The 23,083-nt window shown below is 48.0% G+C and overlaps 2 protein-coding genes across 6 annotated transcripts in view; one reads left to right on the top strand and one right to left on the bottom strand.

Annotated features, from left to right (window-relative positions):
• Positions 1 to 3,053, top strand: part of Qpctl (glutaminyl-peptide cyclotransferase like) — a 9,113-nt gene extending 6,060 nt beyond the window's left edge. The window contains exons 5-6 of the mRNA XM_031384118.1: positions 1,033 to 1,149; positions 2,463 to 3,053. Of these exons, the coding sequence (XP_031239978.1) occupies positions 1,033 to 1,149; positions 2,463 to 2,608 (263 nt within the window). The 3' untranslated portion in view covers positions 2,609 to 3,053. The remainder of the gene's footprint in view (positions 1 to 1,032; positions 1,150 to 2,462) is intronic.
• A 3,516-nt stretch (positions 3,054 to 6,569) lies between these two features.
• Fbxo46 (F-box protein 46) overlaps positions 6,570 to 23,083 on the bottom strand; it is an 18,330-nt gene continuing 1,816 nt past the window's right edge. The window contains exons 1-3 of one of the 5 annotated variants that reach the window (XM_031385528.1): positions 13,144 to 13,163; positions 10,693 to 10,811; positions 6,570 to 9,163 (exon numbers count right to left, since the gene is read on the bottom strand). In XM_031385528.1, the coding sequence (XP_031241388.1) occupies positions 7,272 to 9,083 (1,812 nt within the window). In that variant the 5' untranslated portion in view covers positions 9,084 to 9,163; positions 10,693 to 10,811; positions 13,144 to 13,163 and the 3' untranslated portion in view covers positions 6,570 to 7,271. Of the gene's footprint in view, positions 9,164 to 10,692; positions 10,812 to 12,593; positions 12,721 to 13,143; positions 13,164 to 23,083 lie in introns of those variants that run through there. The other 4 variants (XM_031385526.1, XM_031385527.1, XM_031385525.1 and 1 more) reach the window with 4 other exon arrangements.

The raw sequence follows: 23,083 nt of genomic DNA, 5'->3' as shown, positions 1-23,083 counted from the left end.
GAAATCCGCCTGCCTCTGCCTCCCAAGTGCTAGGATTAAAGGCGTGCGCCACCACCGCCCGGCAACAGTAGAATTCTTATGTGAGACTGGCCTGGTTTCAAACCCTGGGTCTGCCTGGACAAGACACTGGTCTCTCAAGCCTCTATTTCTTTTATGGAAAATAAACATGGTGACAATGCTAAGGGGGCATCACTTGAACTGGCCATCATGGTGTGCATGCCTTAATACCAACACTCAGGAGGCTGAGGCACAGGGATTACAAGTTCAAGGCTATCCTAGGCTACATAGTGCGTTTCAGCCTAGGATAAGCTGCCTGGTGGTATTCACCTATATCCCAGAACTTGGGAGACTGAGGCAAGAGGACTGTGTATTCTGAGCAAGTCTGTGCCATGAAGTATGGTCTTATCTCAAATAATAGCTGATATTGGTGGTGCATGCCTGTAACAAGGCACTTGGGGGGTAGTTGTAGGGCAGGAGGATTAAGGGGGGGTTCATGGTCATCCTCAGCCTGAGGCTAGCCTGCAGCTACCTGAAGATCCTATCTCTAAAAATGTCTAAATAAATAAATAGAATAGAATGGGGACATTGGGGTGAGTGACATGGCTCAGTGGGTAAAGGTGCTTGCCTCAAAAATCTGGCAGCCCATCAATTCTCCAGAACCCTTGTAAAGTCGGAAGGAGAAAACTGACTCTACTCCCCCAACCACACAAGGACAAATGGGAAAAAGAACTAGAGACATCCACCTCCTACACAGAGAAGGAGTAAATGGGACCAGGTATAGGCAACTTGCAATGAAAAGAAACACATGGTGCTGGAGCGCTGTCTCAGTAGTAAAGAGCATTGGCTGTCCTTTCAAAGGACCTGGGTTCGAGTCCCAGCACCCATGTGTAACTCCAGTTCTAGGGGACCTGGCGTCCTCTCCTTTGACCCTGCAGGCACTGTATGCACATGGAGCACATACACATGCACTGGTTTTGGGGTGGCATATCTGACTGCTGACTAACCTTGCTCTCTAATCCCTCTCCTCGCCAGAGAAGCGCCTTCACCGTCTGAACCTACTCCAGTCTCACCCACAGGAAGTGATGTACTTCCAACCCGGGGAGCCCCCTGGCCCCGTGGAAGATGACCACATCCCCTTCCTTCGCAGAGGTACTCGCTGGGGCCAGGGGTACAAGGAAGCCTCCTTCCCAGAGCTAGGGACTGCTGACAAGTGGCTCAGCCTGATCTTGTCATCTGTAAAATAGGGAGTATGGAGGGCATCAAATATGCAAATATGGGTCAAGATTTGACTCGGAGCTGAGCCCAGTATACAGAAAGTGCACAGTGCCACCTCTTGAATGCCAAGCAAGCACTATTCCTTTTTCTCTCTGCTTCCTTCAGTGAGTGCCTCTACAGGTGGGAGAGGAATGGGGTGTCAGAGCCACTTTAATGGTCCCCAGGCCAGCTGCCTCTGTGGACACACAGGGAAGGAAGCATTCAAAGAGCAGGATCCCAGTGGAATACACAGATAACACAGCTCTAGTCTGGTGACTTTGGCTCAAATCTTGACTATTGTTTACTAGGGCTAGAACTTGCTTGTTTCTCTGCTTCAATTTCTGTAGCTATAAAATCAGAGTAAAAGACAGCAATAGAGGACAGGACTACAGTTTTTAGTAGGAGAATTATTTGAGCCTATAAAATTTGAGAGTTTAGTTCAGTGGTGGAGCCCCTGCCTAAATGATCTTAGCACTACCCTTAGATGAACCTAGGGGCTGGAGATGTGGCTCCTTTGGTAAAGTTCTTGCTTCTTGTGTATGAAGCCTGGGCTGCATCCCCAGAAGTGAGTAGACTGGGTTTAGAGATGCAGATCTGTGATCCCAACTTTGGGGAGGTGGGGCCAAGTAGGTGAGATGGTCATGGCCATTCACAGTCTTGTATATATCTAGTGAGGAGCAAGGGCCTCTTTCTCTGCCTCTACAAGTCCTTCAGTTTTGAGGTTCTTGGATTTGTTATGTAAACAGTAGTTCTTATTTGTTGTTTTATTTATTTTTTCTTCCAAGACTGGGTTTCATTATGTAGTATGGGCTGTTATGAAACTCACTTACGTAGACCAGGCTAGCCTCTTTAAACTCACGATGACCCACATTCTGCCTGCCAAGTACTGGGATTAAAGGAAAGCATGCACCACCACCACCCAGCAATTAAAAAATTTTAAACTACTTTTATTTATTGTGCATGTGCATGGGTGTGCTGGTGGAGGTCAGAGGTCAGCTCGTGGGAACCTGTTGTCTTCTTCCTTCCATAATGGGCCAGGCTGAGCTCTGGTCAACAGGCTCGGTGGTAGCCTGCTGCCTCCTTCTTCAGGGCTCGGGGATGTCACTCAGAGGTGGCATGTCTGCTTAACCTGCCCAAGGTCTTGGGTTGGGAGGTCAGAAAGTACTAGTATCTTGTCTGTCTGTGGGTAAAATCTCCTGTGCCCTCAGGGGTCCCAGTGCTCCACCTCATCGCAACACCGTTCCCTGCTGTGTGGCACACACCCGCTGACACCGAGGCCAACCTCCATCCGCCCACTGTGCATAACCTGAGCCGCATCCTCGCTGTGTTTCTGGCAGAGTACCTGGGACTCTAGCCTGCAGCCCGATACCTTGAAGGGATCTTACACCTAGCTGGGGACTGCACAGGAGCACCTTGAGCCATGCAGGGTGGCCAGGCTCACCTCAGATGGATGCTACAACCATGCCAAGCCATCGTGTTTCAAGGATATGCAAAGGAACACTGAGGGCATGAGAGAACCAAAAGAAATAACTGTCCTCAAGTAAATAACTGGAAGTTTCCAGGGACCAAATGATGTTTCATAGGTTGGTATTTGGACCAGCACTCCTCACCAAATGAATCCTCTGTGGCTCATGTTTTATGTCAGTTCATTTGCTACTGTACGGACCTAGCTCGGTGTTCTAAGTCTGCTTGGCTCAGGGGTGCCAACCTTGAGGGTTAAGGGGAACTGAAGGCCACAGCTCCCGTGAGAAGTGACAATAAATGAGCTTCCTCACTGCAGAAGCTGAGATTTTCCAGAATAAGAGAATGAAATGATTCTCAAAGTACCTTCCAGTGGGACCTCTTTGCAGGAGAGCATTTCAAGTGAAGCTGCCTCTGAGGATACTTCGGGAAATACTGGCTTTGGTAGGTTTGAGAGTGGGAATGGATTGGATAGACTTGAGATCCACCTGGATGGAGTCAACCCAAAACTACCCTTTCCTCTTGCGGTGTGTGCAACTCTAGTGAAAAGAGTTTCTTTTTTCTTGAGACTTGGTTTCTCTGTGTAGCCCTGCCTGTCCTGAGACTCGATCTGTAGACCAGGCTAGTCTTGAACTTAAGAGATTCACCTTCCTCTGCCTTTAGAGTGCTGAGAATAAAGGAGTATGCCTCCTCTGCTTGGCTGGCCTGGAGCTTTCTATGCAGATCTTGAACACAAGAGCTGTGACTCCACCTTCACTGGAACTGAAAGGAAAAGCCACCACACCCAGCCCTATTGCTTGCTTTCTCTCTTTCTCTCTTTCTCTCTTTCTTTCTTTCTTTGGTTTTTTTGAAACAGGGTTTCTCTGTGTAGCCCTGGTTGTCCTGGAACTCACTCTGTAGACCAGACTGGCCTCAAACTCAGAAATCCGCCTGCCTCTGCCTCCCAAGTTCTGGGATTAAAGGCGTGTGCCACCATGCCCGGCTTATAATTTTATTTTTATTTCATGTGCAGTTGTGTTTTGTGAGAGTGTCGGATCCAGTACAACTAGAGTTAAAGCCAGGTGTGTACTGCCATATATAGGCACTGGGAATTGAACCTGGATCCTCTGGAGGAGTAGCCATTGCTCTTAACCAATGAGCCATCTCTCCAAATGAGGTATATATAGTCCCGACTTCTCTGGAGCTGTGGTGTCCAGGCTAGCCACAAACTCAGAATCCTCCCATTCAGTCCTGAGTGCTGGGGTAACAGGGTTACACCCTGCCAGATGCTGTTTCTCAAACTCATTAAAAAACAAAAACAAAAAACAGGCTCCCTGGCTGGGCAGTGGTGGTGCACACCTTTAATCCCAGCACTCAGGAGGTAGAGGCAGGTGGATCTCTGAGTTCGAGACCAGCCTGGTCTACAGAGTGAGTTCCAGGACAGCCAGGGCCACACAGAAACCCTGTCTCAAAAAGCCAAAACAAAACCAAAACATCAAAAACCAAAAATATCCCTTCCAACCAACCAAAAATAAAATAATAAAATGAAATAAAACAGGTTTCCAAGATCCACCTCAAACCTATTGCATTACCAAAAGGAAGACATCATCATCATAGTGGGTCATGAAGGCACCTTTAATCTCAGCACCTGGGAGACAGAAGCAAGTAGATTCAGGACAGCAGGGCTACACAATGAATCCTGTCTCAAAAAAACAAAAACAAAAACAAAAAACCCCAAAAAACCAAAACTTGTGGGAATTGCTTTATCAATTAGACCACCTTATTCTTTGGTTGGTTTTTTTTTTTTTTTTTCAAGACAGGGTTTCTCTGTATAGCCCTGGCTATCCTGGAACTCACTCTGTAGACCAGGCTGGCCTCAAACTCAGAAATCTGCCTGCCTCTGCCTCTCAAATGCTGGGATTAAAGGCGTGTGCCACCACTGCCCAAAGACCACCTCCAATTTATTTATTATATGTAAGTACACTGTTGCTGTCTTCAGACACACCAGAAGAGGGTGTCAGATCTCATTATGGATGGTTGTGAGCCACTATGTGGTTGCTGGTATTTGAACTCAGGACCTTCAGAAGAACAGTCAGTGCTTTTACCCGCTGAGCCATCTCACCAGCCCGACCACCTTATTCTTAAGGCCAATTTGGTGAATGCACAGTTGCTTAGAAAACATACCCTAGAGCTGGGCGGTGGTGACGCATGCCTTTAATCCCAGCACTTGGGAGGCAGAGACAGGCAGATTTCTGAATTCGAGGCCAGCCTGGTCTACAGAATGAGTTCCAGGACAGCCAGGGCTATACAGAGAAACCCTGTCTCAGAAAAAAAAAAAAAAAACAACAACCCTGTCTAGGAGAACCACATGTGGTGGGAACCAGGATGAACCAGCTCAGTCACCTAGGACTTGCTTAGTGTGTACAAAACCATCCATCTAAGTAAGATGAAGTGCTAATGATGGTGTCCACTGGTTTCCTAGTCAACTTCAGCAGAGTTCATGGGAACCTGAGCCATAACTCAGGACAGAAGAGCCAGGAATGATGACACAGGTCTGTTCATCTTTGCTCATTAGCTCAAGGCCTCCCTGGGATGGATAGAATGAATTCCAAACCTGCTTGGCAATTTAGTGAGGCCCTATCTCAAAGTGGGCTGAAAATGTAGCTCAGTGTCTCGAATCCCCCAATGAGGGGCTGGGGGCTGTGGTACAACGGTTGCCTAGCATGTGTGGCCCTGGGTTCCATTCTCAGTGCCACACACACAAATTCACCATCTGATTATTTGTGTATGGTGATAGGAAACGAATTTTTTGGGTCTGTGGAAAGGTTTCAATAGATAGGAATGCTTGTTGCCTAAGCCTGATTTCAGTTTGATTCCTGAAACCTACTGTAGAAAGAGACCTACACACATGTGGTCCCACATGTGCACTTGTACTACTCATACATCACACATACATGCACAAAGTATGAACTCAGAGATCCACCTGCCTCTGCCTTCCAAGTGCTGGGATCAAAGTCATGGGCCACCACTGCCTGGCAAGAAGTTTGTTTTAATTTACCCCCAGCATATCTCATGTATATAGAAATGAGAGGCTGTGGGGACAGTTCAGTCAGTGGAGTGGCTGCATGCAAGCATGAAGATCTGAAATCCAAAATCCACACCTCATCCCCCACAAAAGCTGAGCATGGCAGCGCACATCTGAGTTCTGATGGATGAGAGGTATTCACAGTGTGTGCAGCACCTCTTCCAGGAAAGGACTCCCCTTTCTGTACCGTGGGGACAGCAGGAATTCCTGCAGTCATAGACCACAGCGATGCGAGCCTAAGTCTTTTTCAAGCTCAGGGACTTAGCTAGGGATGAACGCCTTCTCCTCTTCCATTCCACCCTGCCAAGCAGACCTATGGGTCTCTTCTTCACACAGACCAGTCTGGGCACAGCTTTATAAATATTGACTTTATAGAAAGGACCAATTCAAAACTGGTCAGATGCCACACACTAGAAGCTTCCAGAACCACAATGAAGGGAAAAACAAAACGAAACCCCCAAACGAGGAAAAACCCCAAACAAAAATATTTTGGACCAAATTGCCTCAAAATTAAGGTCCCAGGTTAACCAAGAGATTCTAAAGAAACTTGTGGCTGGGGGTGGGGTGGGTACAGAGACCCGAATGCCTCAGAGAGAACCCCAAGTGGAAGAAAAATCACAGATAAGTTCGGACCCACTAGCCCTTCCTTCTGGCCTGCTTGCTGTCCAGGAGTGGGGCAAGGGGCTTCACAGCTTTACTGAGGAATAGTCAGTGACAAGAGCTTAAGGGGGCTTCTCTTATGCTGAGGGGCTTCAACCCCCCTCTATGGGGGAAAGGGAGACTCTGCTAGTTTGAGGTTCAGAAGAAAGCATTTATTTTATTTTTTTTATTTAATGAGGAAAACATCTAGAAATGGTGGGCTGCCTCAAAAAAGTGCCAACTTGAGCTAAGGGCCTGGATGAGCCACCCTCAGAGTATGCAGCGCCTTGGTAAACACAGCTCCAAAGACAACTGGGGGAGGCACAGAATGGAGAGGGCCAGCTTGAGGAAAGCCTCAGGTGGTACCAAAATTAGCTGCCATCTGCCCCCTGCTGGTGGGTCCCTGGGGTGGAGAGACTTGAGGATGCGGTCAGGGATGGATGGAGGTGAAATTGAGATGCTGATTTAAAAAAAAAAAATGGCAAAAAATGATATGAACTCAAGAGATCTGCCTGCCTCCACCTTCCAAGTGCTGGGTTTAAAGTCATGGGTCACCACTGCCTGGGAAGAAGTTTATGTTTTAATCTACCCCCAGCATATCTCATGTATATAAAAATGAGAGGCTGTGGGGACAGTTCAGTCAGTGGAGTGGCCCTGGCTCTGAAGAACAGAAAACCAGCAGAGGTCAAAGCAAGGTATTTACCCTGTTGACCCCCAAACCTGGCCCCAGTTCTGGTGGGAGATCAATGCTGCATGGACTGGTAGGTGTTGGCTGGTGACTCCGTCCTGGTCCCCAGCTCCCAGCAAAGTGGGGAGGGGCTAGGTATCGCAGGTGTTCCCTCATCGCCAGCCTTCACCTCCCCTCTTCCCGGCCAGCACGGCCTCCACCTACTCCATTGCAGGGCAGTACCCAGTTGTTGTCGTGCAAGCCTAGGCGACAGCCTGGTGTCTCTCGATCTGCTCTGCGGCAGCACATCCAGTAGGAACGTCCATAAGGCAGGTCATGGTGGTAGGGTTTGGGGTGCCAGCGGCAGAGTGACACATCACCTTTCTCGTATCTCTTGCGGCACTGCTTACAAGGGTCATCTCGGTAGAGTGGGTCCCGGCTCCAGCGAGAGTCCGTGGCCCGTACACCAAAAGCCTCGATGATACCCTTGAAGTGGTGGCAGGTGCACTTGAGGGCTGCCAGGGCCCGTGTGGGCAGGAAGCTGAAGATCTTGACAAGCACATGCTCAGGCAGCTGCAGCATGTACTGCCGTGGCTCCAGAAGACGCTGGATTTTGAAGCGAATCTCCAGGAAGTCGTGTGACACATGCCGGTACAGCCGGCACAGGGAGGTGTCCGTTGTGCCCTCAGAGTCATCGGGGCCTGGCACTGTGCTTGGTGCATCAGCTGGGGGTGGTTCAGGAGGCCCTTCTGGACCGCGGGACTGCAGGAAGAAGAGCTGGCCAGGTGGGGGTGGCTCCTCGGGGCTCACAGTCAGGCACACAGTCTCTTCCTTCACGTTCTTGGTGCCATCTTTGCCAAAGAAGATGCATGCATCCACTACACCTGTTACCACCACATCGACATGGAATCCTGATGCACTACAGTCCCGGGCAGGGGGTGGAGGCGGTGCTGGTGGGGTGTCCTCAGGCCTGGTGGGGGCTGGTGTCTCACCCTCACTGGCTTCATCGGCCCTGGCCAGTAGGAACTCCACGTTGCTGGGAAGGGCGTCCCTGGAGGGGCTGATAAGCTGGTACAAGTCGCAGGTGATTTTGTCTTTGGCTCGAGTCCCAGGCCCGGGACTACCAGGGTAGGCACAACCAGGCCGACCTCCACCCCCATTGGGTAAGTTGCCATCTGGCGAATGGGGCTCTCGGACATTGGAAATGCGGAAAGCTATACGAACCTCGCCGGGCCCAGGGCCTGGCCGCTCCTCCTTGCGGAGACCCTTGGTTGGAGGGCTGTCCCGTTGGGCCTCAAAGTGGGCCACTGCCTCAGCAACTCTGCTGCAGTCACCACCACCAGAACGCCTTTCCGACCCTAGCCCCTTGGCTGGTCCCCCCTGCTCAGCTGACACAAAGACCACAGGAGCTGGGGCACTGGGGCGTGGGTAACTCTGCAGGGCCAGGGCAGCTCTCTGTTCAACCAGGGCCACCATTTCTGCTACAGAGAGCAGGTCTACATCATCCCCGGATGAAGTGGGGGCCACCTCGGTGGCAGGGCTTCCTTCTCTGCCCCCTTGGTCTGGAGGAGCCTTGGTGGGCTCAAGGCAGCGCCTCCTCCTCTTAGCTTTGGAGCTGTCACTGCCCCAGTGCCCTTTGATCTTCATAGAGCTAGCCCGGCTACCTCCACCACACTGGTGGGCCACAAAGAAGGCCACCTTCTCCTTTGTATTTCCAGGCTTGATAACGTACCACGTGTCCAGCAAGACTCGACCCTCATCGCCTGAAGCTGCTGTAGAGAGGAGTGGAGCATGCTGGGAGGTGGGGGCCTCTGCAGCCAAGGCAGGTGGTGCATTCTCCAAGTGCGCAGGCCTGTGGTCGGGCTCAGTCCCGCTGCTTGTGTCAGGGCAGACTGGTGGCTTGAGGGCTGCGGAAGGTGGGCGCGGCTGGTTCTGGGAATATTTGCTGAAGGGCCGGGGGCACCAGAGTTGGAAGGGCAGGAGGCTGCCTCTGTCCATGCTGGGCAGTGATGACAAGTAGCAGTGGGTGGTCACTCAGTCTCAGGGCCAGGATGGAAGTGGGGAGTTCTCCAGGCCACCTGCAGACACAGAAGGCTGCAACAGTAAGCTCATGGCCTTTCTTCCCAAGACCGCCCACACTCAACTTCTGCACAGGGGACAGGCCAAATTGAGGCACTGAGAACTGTGTGCCCCAGAGAGTGGAGGGGTACAACCCTAACCCCTGCATGTGGGAAGATCAGAAGGTCATCCTGGGCTACATGAGGCCCATTCCTAACACATGCACATGCTCACACGAGGACACACACACACCACACTTTTTAACTCTCCCTTTGGCTAGGAGTGTGGCTCACTGGTGAGAGCCACTGCCTGGAATCCCCCAGTAAAGGCTGGGAGTGTGGTTTTGTGGTACAGCAACAGCACTCGCCTGACTTTACCTAGTGAGGGGCTTGGGCTGTGGCTCAGTGGTAGCCTACCTAATAGGCTGCATTGTGTCCCTAGCATAGCCAAGAGAACAAAATTCTTCCAGCCCCACATCAGGTAAGCAGAGGCATGCCACCAAATTTCCTGCTCTTCTTTAAGTTGTTTTTGTTTGTTTGTTTGTTTTGGTTTTTTGAGACAGGGCCTCTCTGTATATATACTTGGCTGAACTAAAACTCACTGCATAGACCTAGCTGGCCTTCAACTCAGAAACCCACCTGCTTCTGTCTCCCAAGTACCAGGATTAAAGGATTAAAGGAGTGTAATACATTGCCTGGCCTGACCTTTATGGGAAAGTACCAGGCTGGCCAAGCTCCTCCTCCTTACAGCAGCTAGGTCCAGCCTTCTCTGCATAATCAGGGAGCTAGAGCACAGTGATGATAGAGAAGGAATTCTCCATGGGGTATATATGCACACACACACACACACACACACACACACACACACACACACATTGTAGCTATATTCAGACACACCAGAAGAAGGCATCATATCTCATTAGAGATGGTTGTGAGCCACCATGTCAGTACTCTTAACCACTGAACCATCTCTCCAGCCTGGCCATGGGGTTCTTTAAATATGATGGCAATGGGTCTTTCTCTCCTTTTGAAGACAGGGCCTCATGGTAGCTCAGGCTAGTCTTGAACTCACAGCAATCCAATCCTCTGGCCTCATTCTGGGATTACAAGTGTGAGATACTATACTCAGCTTTTTTTGAGATTTTTTTATTTTTGGAGACAGGATCTCACTCTTTAGCCCGAAGCTGCCTTGAAACTCACTAGGTAAGACAGGCTCTCATCAGGCTCCTAGCAATCAACTTGCCTCAGTCTCCAGGGTACGTGGGAGCCAGAACATCTATTGAGGGCAACCTTAATAATGATTCTTTTTTGTTTTACCATGACTTTGCGTGCATCAACTAATCTGGAAGCAGTTTTGTTAATAAGTCTGTTCTGAGGGTCTCCCCCACCCAGACCCCCAAAACAGGGTTTCTCTGTGTAGCCGTGGCTGTCCTTGAACTCAGAAATCTGCCTGCCTCTGCCTCCCAAGTGCTGGGATTAAAGGCATGCGCCACCACTGCCTGTTGTTAATGAGCCTGATAGTAACATTTTCTGTTCTACTTTCTACTTACCAATGAGTAGCAGACACCTAGTCTCCATCTTTGGCCCATCTCTTCCAGACATCTCAACATGAAAATAACCCTCCAACAGGACATGGTAATGTATGCCTGTAATCTCAGAACTGGAGAGGCTAAGGCAAAAAGATGCAGAGTTCCAGATCAACCTGGGCTACACTGTCAGACCTTGTCTAAAAATAAACCAACCAACCAACAAACAAATGAAAACAAAAATGAAGAGAATAAACCTTCATACTTTTAAGCCCTGATCATGCCAATGGATCAGAGCTAAAAGTAAAACTATATGCCAAGAATTAGTCCCAGTCCACTGCCTGTCTTTTGTAAATTAAGTTTTATGGAAACAAATTATGGCTGCATTCACACAAAAAGAACAGAGCTGCATTGATAACTATGGTTGAAAATAATTCATTACCTAACCCAAAACAGGAAAAGTTAGCTGACGCTGTAGGATAGACTGCCCGCTGGACAATTCTGATAGGCTAGCACTTCATGGCCCTGCAGGTGCCATTCAAAAGTCAGCCTGCAAACACCATCACCACTGGCAGAACCCCAATCCTAAGACTCCTTCCTCGCCCGACCCTCCTACCCTCATTTCCAGTATCTTAATGTCCCATCAAACATCCAGACTTTTTCAGATTCTCCTTTAAAGACCCAATCTCCTCCCCAATACCCTACCAAGCCTAGTGGTACAGGCTGTGACGTGAGACAGGAGGCAAAAAACCAAAGTGGTCCATGCCTTTAATTCCAGCCCTTGGGAGGTAGAATCTAGTGGATCTCTGAGTTTAAGGCAGCCTGTTCTATATATCTAGTCCTAGGCCAACCTAGTGCTACCAAGAGATCTTGTCTCATAAATAAATAAAGTAAGAATAGAGGGCTGAAGAGATGGCTCAGCAATTAAAAGCACTTGCTGCTCTTACGGAGGACCCAAGTCTAGTTCCCAGCACCCACAGAGAGGCTCTCTGTAACTCCAGTTCCAGAGGATCTAGTCTCCAACGGCACCAGGTACGTATGTGACGCAAGCAAAACAACCATATACATTAAAACCTTAAAAAAAAAAAAAAAAGCCGGGCGGTGGTGGCGCATACCTTTAATCCCAGCACTTGGGAGGCAGAGGCAGGCGGATTTCTGAGTTCAAGGCCAACCTGGTCTACAGAGTGAGTTCCAGGGCAGCCAAGGCTACACAGAGAAACCCTGTCTCAAAACAAAACAAAACAATACAAACAAACAAACAAACATTAAACAGTATGTTGTCCAGCACAGAGAATTCCAACCATCAATAACTTTCCTTATATCTGAAGATACACAGCAATACCAGAATCTCACAAGTGACTCAGTGGGTCTCCTAACATCCTCAGATCATTCCAGACACTGGTCCTGACTCTACCCTTTCATTCCCCAGCAGCTCAGGAACCTTGAAAGAACCCAGACATAATAAAACCCTGTTTAAAACGAATCCTGAACCAAATATATGTCAACAGCCCCTAGTGGAACCTTGAGAGGTACAATAGCAGAGATGTGTCCCGAATCCCTCAGCTGTTTGCAGATGGGCCACAGAAAGCAAAGTGTCCTCCTGCCCTTGGTAACAAAGGTAGGAAGTATTCAAACCCAGGATTCTGGCCCTGAAATACTCTCATCTTGTGCCCACCACACACACCCAGCCTCAAAGGACACTTCTAAAATGCAACTAAGCCTTCTACATTACAAAATAACCTGAATCTAAGACGCTTCTTAAGCCCCGGGGAGCCCTAGAGTATCCCCTCCACCTCCACAATTTCCCCAAGAGCTCAAATATCCCTTAGAAGCAAACGTATCCCGCAAACCCTGGACCCGCCTCCTTTGCAGCACCTCTGGTGACCCCCGCCAAAAACCCGGACACGCCCCCCAGGCACCCTCACCCGCAGCGCCTCCTCCAGGCAGTAGGGAGAATGGCGGCCCACAGGCATGCGCACTCTGGCCTTGTAGGCCCGCCCCCTCGGCAGGCTGGCACGCTGCGCACTCAGACCCGCCCCTTTGTTGACAGACGCGCGCGTGACGGCCCAGGCCAATGAGCGGCCGGGATTCAGAGCCGTGCCCAAATAAGGAAGGCCCTGGCAAAGCGAGCAAGACTGGACGAGTAGGCGGGAGGTGAGGAGGTGGGCGGGATGGAAACAGTTAGATGTAAGGGAGTAGGAACAAATTCACGACGCTCAACACTGCCGAACCGGAAACCCGGTAACCCGGTCCGGACAGAGGCAGAGGCACCCAAAAATAGGAGCATTACTCGATGTTCCCTTGAAACCAGAGCCCTGATGGACGCTAAAGATTTAAAGGGCCACTGCGCCAGGAAACTGAGGACTGGGGCAGAAAGAGTGTGGGAGAGAGGTCCGAGACCCTGGCTCTGTGTACCAGTTGTGGTGAGGGTAGAGAAGTTTTTCGGTGGGACACCTGGAGCTTTAGTAACCTCACCTTTAAAACGAATAGGCAACCAGGAATGACAAGTCGCGCCTGTACTTCCAGTAGTCTGGGAGGCTGAAGCAGGAAGTTTTAAGCCAATCTGGGTTATAATAGTGTGAGACTGTTATAATATAAAAATTAAAATCATATAAAAATGGAATAAGCAAAACAACAACGAACCCCCTAAAATCCACAAATAGGCAAACAAGGGGCTAGAGGGATGGCTTATAGGTTAAGAGCACTGACTGCTCTTGCAGAGGAACCAGGTTCAGTTCCAGTACTTATATGGTAGATCACAAATGACTGTGAATCCAGTTCCAGAGGACTGGCACCCTCTTTTTGACCACTGTGGGCACTGCATGCATGGGATGCACAGACATAAGTGTGGGCAAAATATATTTAATATATTGAATATTAAAGAAGGTGGGAATTAGGAAACTGAGGTAGAAGGATCAGGAGTTCAAGGCCAGCCTAGACTACATCAGATCTCATTTGAAAAGCCAAATTCAAAACTAAAGAACAAATTCTAAGCCTGTATCAGTCCCCACAGTCACAGCCGTCACCTTGCCGGCATTGAGGACCTGGCCAGTCTTTTCTGTCTTACACTCTCTCTGGGGGAACAACAGGAAGTCACTCAATAATGACTTTTAATTTATCCTAAAAGTAAAACATATACATTAATGCTTTGTTGTTGTTGCCAGGTTAATTCAAGAGAAACTCAAAAGTGGCTTTCAGTACAGTGCTGGTTGCTGGAGAGATGGTTTACCAGGTAAAGGTGTGTATGGCTCTTCCACAGGAGCCAAGAATTCCACAAATCTACAGTTTTAAAGATTTGGTTTTATTATTTTTAAAGTTTGCATATGTGTCTCTGTGTGACTGAGTGTGGGTAAGTACATATGAGTCTAGGTGCCCATGATCCAGATAAGGGCGTTGGAGTTGCAGGCACCTGTGAACCACCTGATGTGGTGCTGGGAAACCAGCTCAGGTCCTCTTTAAGAGCAATGCTCTTCATTGTGAAGCCATTTCTCCAAACCTATAATCCTCATTTTTAATGAGGACCATTAACTCAGTGATCCCAGATTCCCTGAAAGGGCAAAGCTGATAGAGCAGGGCCACACCCTCCACACCCTCATCAAGTGCCCCCCAAAGTTAGAGAACGCACATTCCCACACCCTGAGATACATGCACTGTGGGCTACAATGCATGCACATATGACATTGGGTTCACAGGAAGGGGGAAAGACATCCACTCACGGGCAGCGTAAACATGTTAATCACAATAGCAGTTAGCAGCAAAGCACTTCAAGTTAACTCATCTAGGGCTGGAGAGATGGCTCAGTGGTTAAGAGCACTGGCTGCTCTTCCTGAGGTCCTGAGCTCAATTCCTAGCAACCACATGGTAGCTCACAACCATCTATAGTGAGATCCGATGTGCCTTTCTGGTGTCTGAAGACATGGACAGTGTACTCATATACATATAATAAACAAATCTTAAAAAAAAATTAATTTCTACAACTCTCTCTAGGGTCTCAGTGTGTACTCCAGCCTGGCCTCAAACTCTTAATTCTGCCTCTGAGCACTGAGAGCCTAAGCATGCTCCTCAACCGGTGTCTCATTTTGATGTCTCTATTTTTGGTCTACGTATGGCATATGAATGAGCTTGCATGAGAGTGTATAAGTGGCTGTGAATGCACATGAGTGTGTAGTGGCCAGAGGCCAACACCAAGTGTCTCCCTCAATCACTCAGCACGTTTTGTTCTGTTTTTTTTGTTTTCTTCTGAGACAGGGTCTCAGCTATGTAGCCCTGGCTGGCCTAGAGCTGGCCTTGAATTCATAGATCTGCCAGCCTCTGCCTCCCCAGTGGTGGTATTAAAGCTGAGTATACCACTATGACAGACTGCACATGAGTTTAGCCCCCACTTCCAGTAGTGGCTTGACTAGGTGGCCAGTGAGCAACAGGTTCTGACGTTCCGGGTGCAGTTACGTTCCGGGTGCAGTTATGCCTGGCTTCTGAGGTGGGTACTGGGGATTTGAGCTCCGGTCGGCATGCTTGCAGAGCAGGCACTTTACCAACTAAACCAGCAGTTCTCAACCTGTGGGTCACAACCCTTGGGAGTCTCATAACAGAGACCCTGCCTATCAGATATTTACATTATGATTCATAACGGTGACAAAATTATAGTTATGAAGTAGCAAGGAAATAATTTTATGGCTGGGGGTCACCACACCATGAGGAACTGTATTAAAGGGTCCCAGCGTTAGGAACCACTGGACTAAACAATCTTCCTACAGTGTTCTTGCTTTTTTGTTTTGTTTTTTTTAAATGGATCTAAGATCCTCTATGTTAAAGTCTGTGTGTCTGTAGGTATGTGCACAGGTCAGGGTGCCGGAGGTCAGGAAAGAGTGTCAAATTCCCTGGAGTTACAGTCAACGATGGTTGTGAGTCACCTGACATAGGAGATGGGAACCAAAGTCGGGCCCTCTGCAAGAGCAGCAAGCGCTCCAGCTGGTCTGAGTCATGTCAAAGACTAGGAAGGAAGCTCAGGCAGGGCAGGGCTAGGCAGGGCTAGGCAGCAGCCTCTGCTTAGACTCAACTCTGAGACAATACTGCCCAGATTACCCTTGCTTGCTGGGCATGGGTTGTATCTCCAGGCCATCACAGTCACTGTTGGCTGCCTAAACTACTGTCCCTCACCTACCTCCAGGACTCATTCTTTACCTCCTTCTGGACTGGCTCAGAAATTGCCTCTAGGAGGCTTTTGATCCAAGCCCATAGCTTCTACCCAACAAAACACAAACTCTCAAGTGTCATTCATTTTTCCTCTTAGCACATATCACTACCCACCGTACTAACCACTTTGCTTCTTAAGTGTGCTGTGTGACGCTCCTTATTGACATGAAAGCTTAAGGGCAGACATTTTCCTGTGACTCACTGTGTAGTACAAGCTCGTCTCAAACTGGAGAACCTCCTGTCTCGGTCTCCTCAGGACTGCAAATGACAGATGTGTACTACCATGGCTAGCTTGTCTGGCATGCATGTCTGTTCTTTGTCTTGTGTTTGCCTTCTTGAAATGGTACCCATGTGTCAGCCACTGGGAACAAGCAAGGCTCTAGGTCCCTACCTCAGGTGGTTGAATCCAAATGTGCATTTCTTTAAACAGCCCAGGTTACCAAGTCCACTGAAAGGTGGAGAAGCAACACCCTAGCATGTGGGAGGTGTGTAACCCACGCTGTCTGAACGAGTGAATGCGTACATGGCCTGGCCGCTAGCTGACTTTTGTACATCTACTATTGGAGACATCTGTGTAGCTGGCCACTAGAGCCTGCTGCTCAGGAAAATCCCACCACCTCCCTCCGGGTTGGCCCCTACTACCTTCCCAGGCGATCTGTGACCTCTTCCTCACCTCTATTCTGCTTTTCACACCTGTTCTCTGTCACTGCTCAATGGCAATGAGTGGGTAGGTGAGAGACTCCCCTCCAGGCTATGCATTTGTTTCGGGAGGGTAGGGATCTCTCCTCTAGCTATCCTGGACCCTTGAGTGGCTCACTGATGCCTCCGGAGTCCACAAGCCCTTGCTCATCCATGGCTCCCCTAAGCCACCCATGGCTATTTAACCTGGGCATCAGATTTTCTTGCTCTCTAAAGTTCAGCTACTACACCATTCTCAATCTTGTTCTACAATGTTAAGAACTAAAGTATGGAGGGTTAAGCAGCTTGTTTGACAGCCTAAGGTGGGAAAGCTGGGACACAGGGAGGCAGCCTTGCTTGGTTTCTGTCTGTTTCCAGGATCTCTAGATGCCCAAATGTTGAGATGGTTCTGCCCTGGGGATTATTGGTCAGAAACAACTTCAAAGCAAGCCTGATGGCCACATCTGTAATTCCAGCTCTTTGGGAGGCTGAGGGAGGAGGATCACAGGTTCAAAGCCAGCCTGGTCAACTTTCAGGGAGCCCTGCCTCCTAAAAGGAGTCTGAGGGTGTGACTTGGCAGTACACTGTGTTCCTAGAACCCACCAATGAGGAGCTGTAGGTGCTGCTCAGTGTTTGAGTGCCTGCCTAGCGAGCAGAGGGCCCTGACTTCCCTCCTCAGTACAGAAACAAATAATAGAGAGGCTGGAGAGATGGCTCAGCAATTAAGAAGTACTGGCTGCTCTTGAAGAGGAGTCAGGCTCAGTTTTCTGCACCCACATGGCAGTTCACAACTGTCCTTAACTCCAGTTCCAGAGGATCTAATGTCCTCTTCTGGCCTCTGAGGGCACTGCACACATATAATAAATACACAGACATGCATGCAGGCAAAATATCATACATATATTGAAAACAAAAAACAAAAAAAACCAAGGCCAGGCATGGTGGTGCTCAACTTTATAATCCCAGCACTTGGGAGCAGAGACAGACAGATCTCTGTGAATTCAAGGCCAGCTTGGTTTAAAAAATGAGTACCAGGACGGCCAGGGCTATATAATACAGAGTAACCCTGTCTTGAAAAATACAAATCAAACAAACAATAAAACCACAAACCTGTTCTGTAGCTAACTGTGGTGATGTATCCATTAATCCTGGCACTTTGAGCCAGACAGAGGTAGGTGGATCTCTGCGTTCAGGGCCAGCCTGGTCTACATAGTGAACCCAGGCCAGCCAGGGCTACCCAGTGAGACCCTGCCAAAAACAAAACAAAAGAAAAAACCTACACTGTGACAAGTGCAGTTCTAGGCATTGGGGACAAACAGGGAACAGGAGACAGAAGTCCTTGTCCTCAAGGGGCTGACGTACTAATTGGATAAAGGGAAAATAAACACGTTGGCAGCTTCCTGGCAGAAATAAACAAATACACAGGTGAGTTTATGATGTCAAATCAAGGAGTCAGTGAGGATACCAAGACACCATGCTCTTTTCCCTATGTAGGCAGGTGCCAGAGCCAAACTCCTCAGAAAAGCTGTGCTATGAGGCATAAGACACCTTTGCCACCACAGCTAGGAATATGCTGTCATAAATGGAATATGACAACAGCATGCAGGCATGTGAAATCTCATGCCTGCAACCTCAGCATTCAGGAGGCAGAGGCAAGAGGATCTTGGCCAATCAGGGCTACAGAGTGAAACTCTGTTGTAAAAATTGAGGAAGGGCCAGGACTGGAGAGCTGGCTTAGGGGTTAAGAACACTGGCAGCTCTTGCAGAGGATCCCTGTTCAATTCCCAGCACCCACAAGCTGGCTTACAACTGTCTGTTCCAGGGGCCTGGATGCCTCCTTTTGGCCTTCACAGGCACTGCATGCACATGGTATAGACATACATACATACAACACTCAAAACACAGGTACAGTCAATCTGCATAAAAAGTGCTAGCCAGGCAAGCATGAGGACCTGGGCTTCCTACCACCATGTAAAAGTGGGGCATGGTAGCACACAGAAATAGGAAGATCCCTGGAGCTTGCAGACACACACACACACACACACACACACACACGCACACGCACGCACGCACGCACGCACGCACGCACGCACGCACGCACGCACGCACACTATATGATCAAGTCTCAGCCAAGCAGACTGAAATCCAATTTAAGTTTTTTGGGTTTTAGGGATTTTTTGTTTTTGTTTTTAAATAAAAGCCAAAAGAGCACAGTACTTGGAGCCTATGATTCCAGAACTTGGGAAGTGGTGTCAAAGCCATCCTTGACTACATTTTGAGTTCAACACCTGCCTGTGCTATATGTGAGACTCCTCCTCTTAGAAGAGGAAAGAAAAACAACAGTCCCCTGCGGTGGCACAGACTTATAAGTCCAGCACCATACATTTGGGACAAAGTGACCAAAAGTTTGGGGCCAGCCTACACTACGTAGTGAAACAAACACATGGCGGCTCCTACCTTTTAATCTCAACACTCAGTGGGTTTAGGTAGGCAGATCCGGGACTCCTGGGCCAGCCTGGCATACTTCACACATTGTGTTTCGGAGCATTGAAGCTACTCAGTTAGAACATGTAACACACAAAACAAAGACACAAAGGGGATGTGTGTGTGTGTGTGTGCAAAATAATTTGGAAATCTGATTCGTTTCTTTTTTTTCCTAAGACAAACAAATGGAGGGCATGGGGAAAAAGTGTCAGCTCGCTCAGCTGTGACACACAGGCACAAGTGAGAGGTGTTCCACTTTACTTCAAACCAATAGGTGTTGAGGTAATTTACGAAAGAGTAAATAAGGGGCTGGAGAGATGGCTCAGTGGTAATATGGTAAGAGCACTGACTGCTCTTCCAAAGGTCCTGAGTTCAAATCCCAGCAATCACATGGTGGCTCCCAACCATCCATAATGAGATCTGACGCCCTCTTCTGGTGTGTCAGCTACCAGTCAGCTACAGTGTAGTTATGTATAATAATAAATAAATCATTTAAAAAAAAAGAAAATTCTTTAAAAAAAGAGAAAGGAAGGAAGGAAGGAAGAGTGAAGAGACAATGTTAAAAGCTCTCAGGGGGTGGGGTGGAGAGACAGGAGACACATCCCTGTGGCACAACAATGTGGCACAGGCAAGGCAACCTGGGCACCTGGGCATGAAGGGAACCTGAAAACTGGATACAAGGTTGCTTGTGACAGAGAACATCACTCTGGCATCTTGAAAACAGGGAGTCGTGTTCCCCCACTCCCCTCAAGCAAAGACCAGTCTGCCTGCAGTCCAGGCCCTGGCACCTAACAGAGGCACTGGCCACTTAGGAACTGAGTCCCAGCCAGTAAGGTGACTGGTGGGTACAGGTGCTTGCTGCCAAGCCTAACCAACCTGCATCCACAGGGTGGAAGGAGAAAATTGGCTCTTGCATACTTCCACAGACATCCCATATTACATGCTATACAATAAATATATGAAGTTCTTTTTTAAGTGAACCCCCATTTTTCAGATGGCAACCTTCCTTCCTCCCTCTCTCTAGAAATCATGAAGCCCAGGCTAGCCTCGAACTCCAGATCCTCCTATTTCCACCTTCACTGTGCTGTGATGACAGGCTTGTGCCACCACGAACAGCTTTAGGGTTGTTTTCTTGAAAGAATGAAAACCCCAGAAGGCTGTCATACTTACTGAGAGCCTTTTAAACACATAGCCTTATTATCAGTTCCTTAGGAGGACATCATGGGCTAAATATGGCCCCATCTTACATATAAAAAACAGTAGAGCATGCCTTCAATCCTCACACTTGGAGGGCAGAGGCAGGTGGATCTCTGTGAATTCAAGGCCAGTCTGGCCCACATAGAGAAACCCTGTTCTGAGAAAGAAACAAAGAAGAAGAAAGACTTCAAGCCAATGACCTAAAGGACCCATACTGGGCTGCTAAAAGGGCCAGCAGTCAAGAGTGTTCACTCTTCTTCCTGGGGTTGCAGGTTCAGCACCCAGCACCCACACCAGGCTGCCCACAGCCTTCAGCTCCTGATCTAACTGCCCACTCCAGGGAGGCACATGTTCAAATAACCCATACCATACGCATAATTATATGTCAGGAGCCATAATGGTACAAGCTAGTAACTAGCAGGTGATCGTCCTGAGATGGCCCGCTTTGGATTCTATAATCTGTGACAGGTTTGCCCTTATTGAGCAAGGCTGTAAGGGATTCATTTTAGGAAAGATTCCCGCTATTAATATGCTTTTTCCTGTTATTATTAAGCATATATAACAATCAGTAATAGCACACCCCTTTGGAGCAGATCTCTGCAGATCCACAAAGATGTACTGTCTTGTAGTGATGCTCTAAAGACAAATAGACGAATTAAGTCTTTTTTTTTTGGTTTTTTGAGACAGGGTTTCTCTGTATAACCCTGGCTGTCCTGGAACTCACTCTGTAGACCAGGCTGGCCTCGATCTCAGAAATCCACCTGCCTCTGCCTCCCAAGTGCTGGGATTAAAGGCAATGAATTAAGTCTTAATGAATATATAAGAATTCTTAAAGTTATATCTATGATTATTAAGCTCTTTTATAACAGGACTGCTATTAGGTCCTTTTCTGATAGTCAAAACTGCAATGAGAACTCTGCCAGTCGCCCAAGTGTCACCAGTTACTTGTTCTTAGTAACCAGACTTTCTCCTACTCAGAGCACATTCCAAGAGGTTGTAAAACAATTAACCAAATGTCATAAAAAGGGAATTAATGATTTATTATAGATGCTAGGACAGAAGATAAAATATTGACTGGGTTTATCTATAAAAAAACTTCCCTTATAACTTAGTTATGGTCTTAACCTTTGGTGAACCTGTGGAGCTGAGACAGGTGATGGATGTTTAGCTAGATAATTACTCCTAATGGATATGCATGTAAACATTCTCTGTTGTAAACTTCTTTTTCAAGTTATGATTTGATTTTTTGTGTGAACTTGTAATGAACTTTGTAACATGTGACCATGTATTCTGAAAGATGTATAAGTACCGAGGAGAAGGAGATGAGAAGGAGAGAGATGAGAAGGAGATGAGAAGGAGAGAGATGAGAAGGAGATGAGAAGGAGAGAGATGAGAAGGAGATGAGAAGGAGAGAGGAGATGAGAAGGAGATGAGAAGGAGATGAGAAGGAGAGAGATGAGAAGGAGATGAGAAGGAGAGAGATGAGAAGGAGATGAGAAGGAGATGAGAAGGAGAGAGATGAGAAGGAGATGAGGAGAGAGATGAGAAGGAGATGAGAAGGAGAGAGGAGATGAGAAGGAGATGAGAAGGAGATGAGAAGGAGAGAGATGAGAAGGAGATGAGAAGGAGAGAGATGAGAAGGAGATGAGAAGGAGAGAGATGAGAAGGAGAGAGATGAGAAGGAGATGAGAAGGAGATGAGAAGGAGATGAGAAGGAGATGAGAAGGAGAGAGATGAGAAGGAGAGAGAGAATTTTTTTCCTTTCCCCACTTTTTTCCCCTTTCCTGCTCAGGATCTTTCTGCCTTTCCCCTTAGATAGCTTTCATAGGAAACTTTTTACAACTTAGCAATAAATGCTATAACCATTTCTCTAAGTGTCCCTTTTTTCTTCCTTCGACTTCCAAAATCAGGCTGAAAGCTAAAGCAGAGCAGATCCTGCTGAGATAGAACAAAGGCTATTTACTTAATCCTTTGCTGCCTGTCCAGAGACTGCAGTTTCTGGCCTCAGAGGAACCCAGAAGGCAGGCAGGTCGGCTACAGTAGCATAGTAACTTAGACTTAGATAAGTAAACTTTTTATTATTATACAGCAATCCTAATATCCTAGATATCTCATAAGACTAAACCTTACCCCCCCCAAGAAGAACCCACAAGAAAGAACCCCATGCCAATTATATATTATTAAGCCCAAATTGTTTCAAGCTGAATTACAAAGTTGCTAAACTTCCTAGAGAAGAAGTCCCCTGCCTTCCCTGACCAAAACGTTGGAGGGCACACTTATACACACATACCACAACATCATCAAGAAAACCAAAAATCAAAATAAGCAAACAAAACCCTAACTCACTTGCCAGCAGTATTTCTAAGTTACTGCAAGACTTGGGCATGGGCCAGAGCGGGACAAGTGAATTATTAATATTCGGCTGGAGACAGATTAAGTTTCTGAGCACCTTTCTAGGAGTTTTGCTTAGACTTAGGAACCCAGGAATAGAGGGGCAGCAAAGGCAGAACTAGAAAAATCAGGAAAAGGGGGGGGGGCAGCTTGAGAGTGGAGGAACAGCATGTCCAGTGCTGCCTCAACGGTCCCTCTCCTACCTTCTTTATCTGGTGTTTCCCGTTCACTTCAGAAACAAAAACATGACCCAGCGATGTAGTTTAGCTGGTAGACCGCTTGCCTAGCATGCACAACACCCTGGGTTTGAACCCCAGCACAGCATAAACCAGGCATGGTAGTGCACAACTATAATCCCAGAAATCAGGATATGGAGACAGGAGGATCAGAAGTTCAAGACCACCCTTAGCTACACAGAGAGTTTGAAGTCAGGCTGAAATACATGAGTCCCTGTCTCAAAAAAAAAAAACAA

Source organism: Mastomys coucha, unplaced genomic scaffold (genome assembly GCF_008632895.1).
Source record: "Mastomys coucha isolate ucsf_1 unplaced genomic scaffold, UCSF_Mcou_1 pScaffold21, whole genome shotgun sequence".
Classification (NCBI taxonomy): domain Eukaryota; kingdom Metazoa; phylum Chordata; class Mammalia; order Rodentia; family Muridae; genus Mastomys; species Mastomys coucha.
Note: the sequence above shows the minus strand (reverse complement) of the source record. Positions and strands in the feature narration are given on the sequence as shown.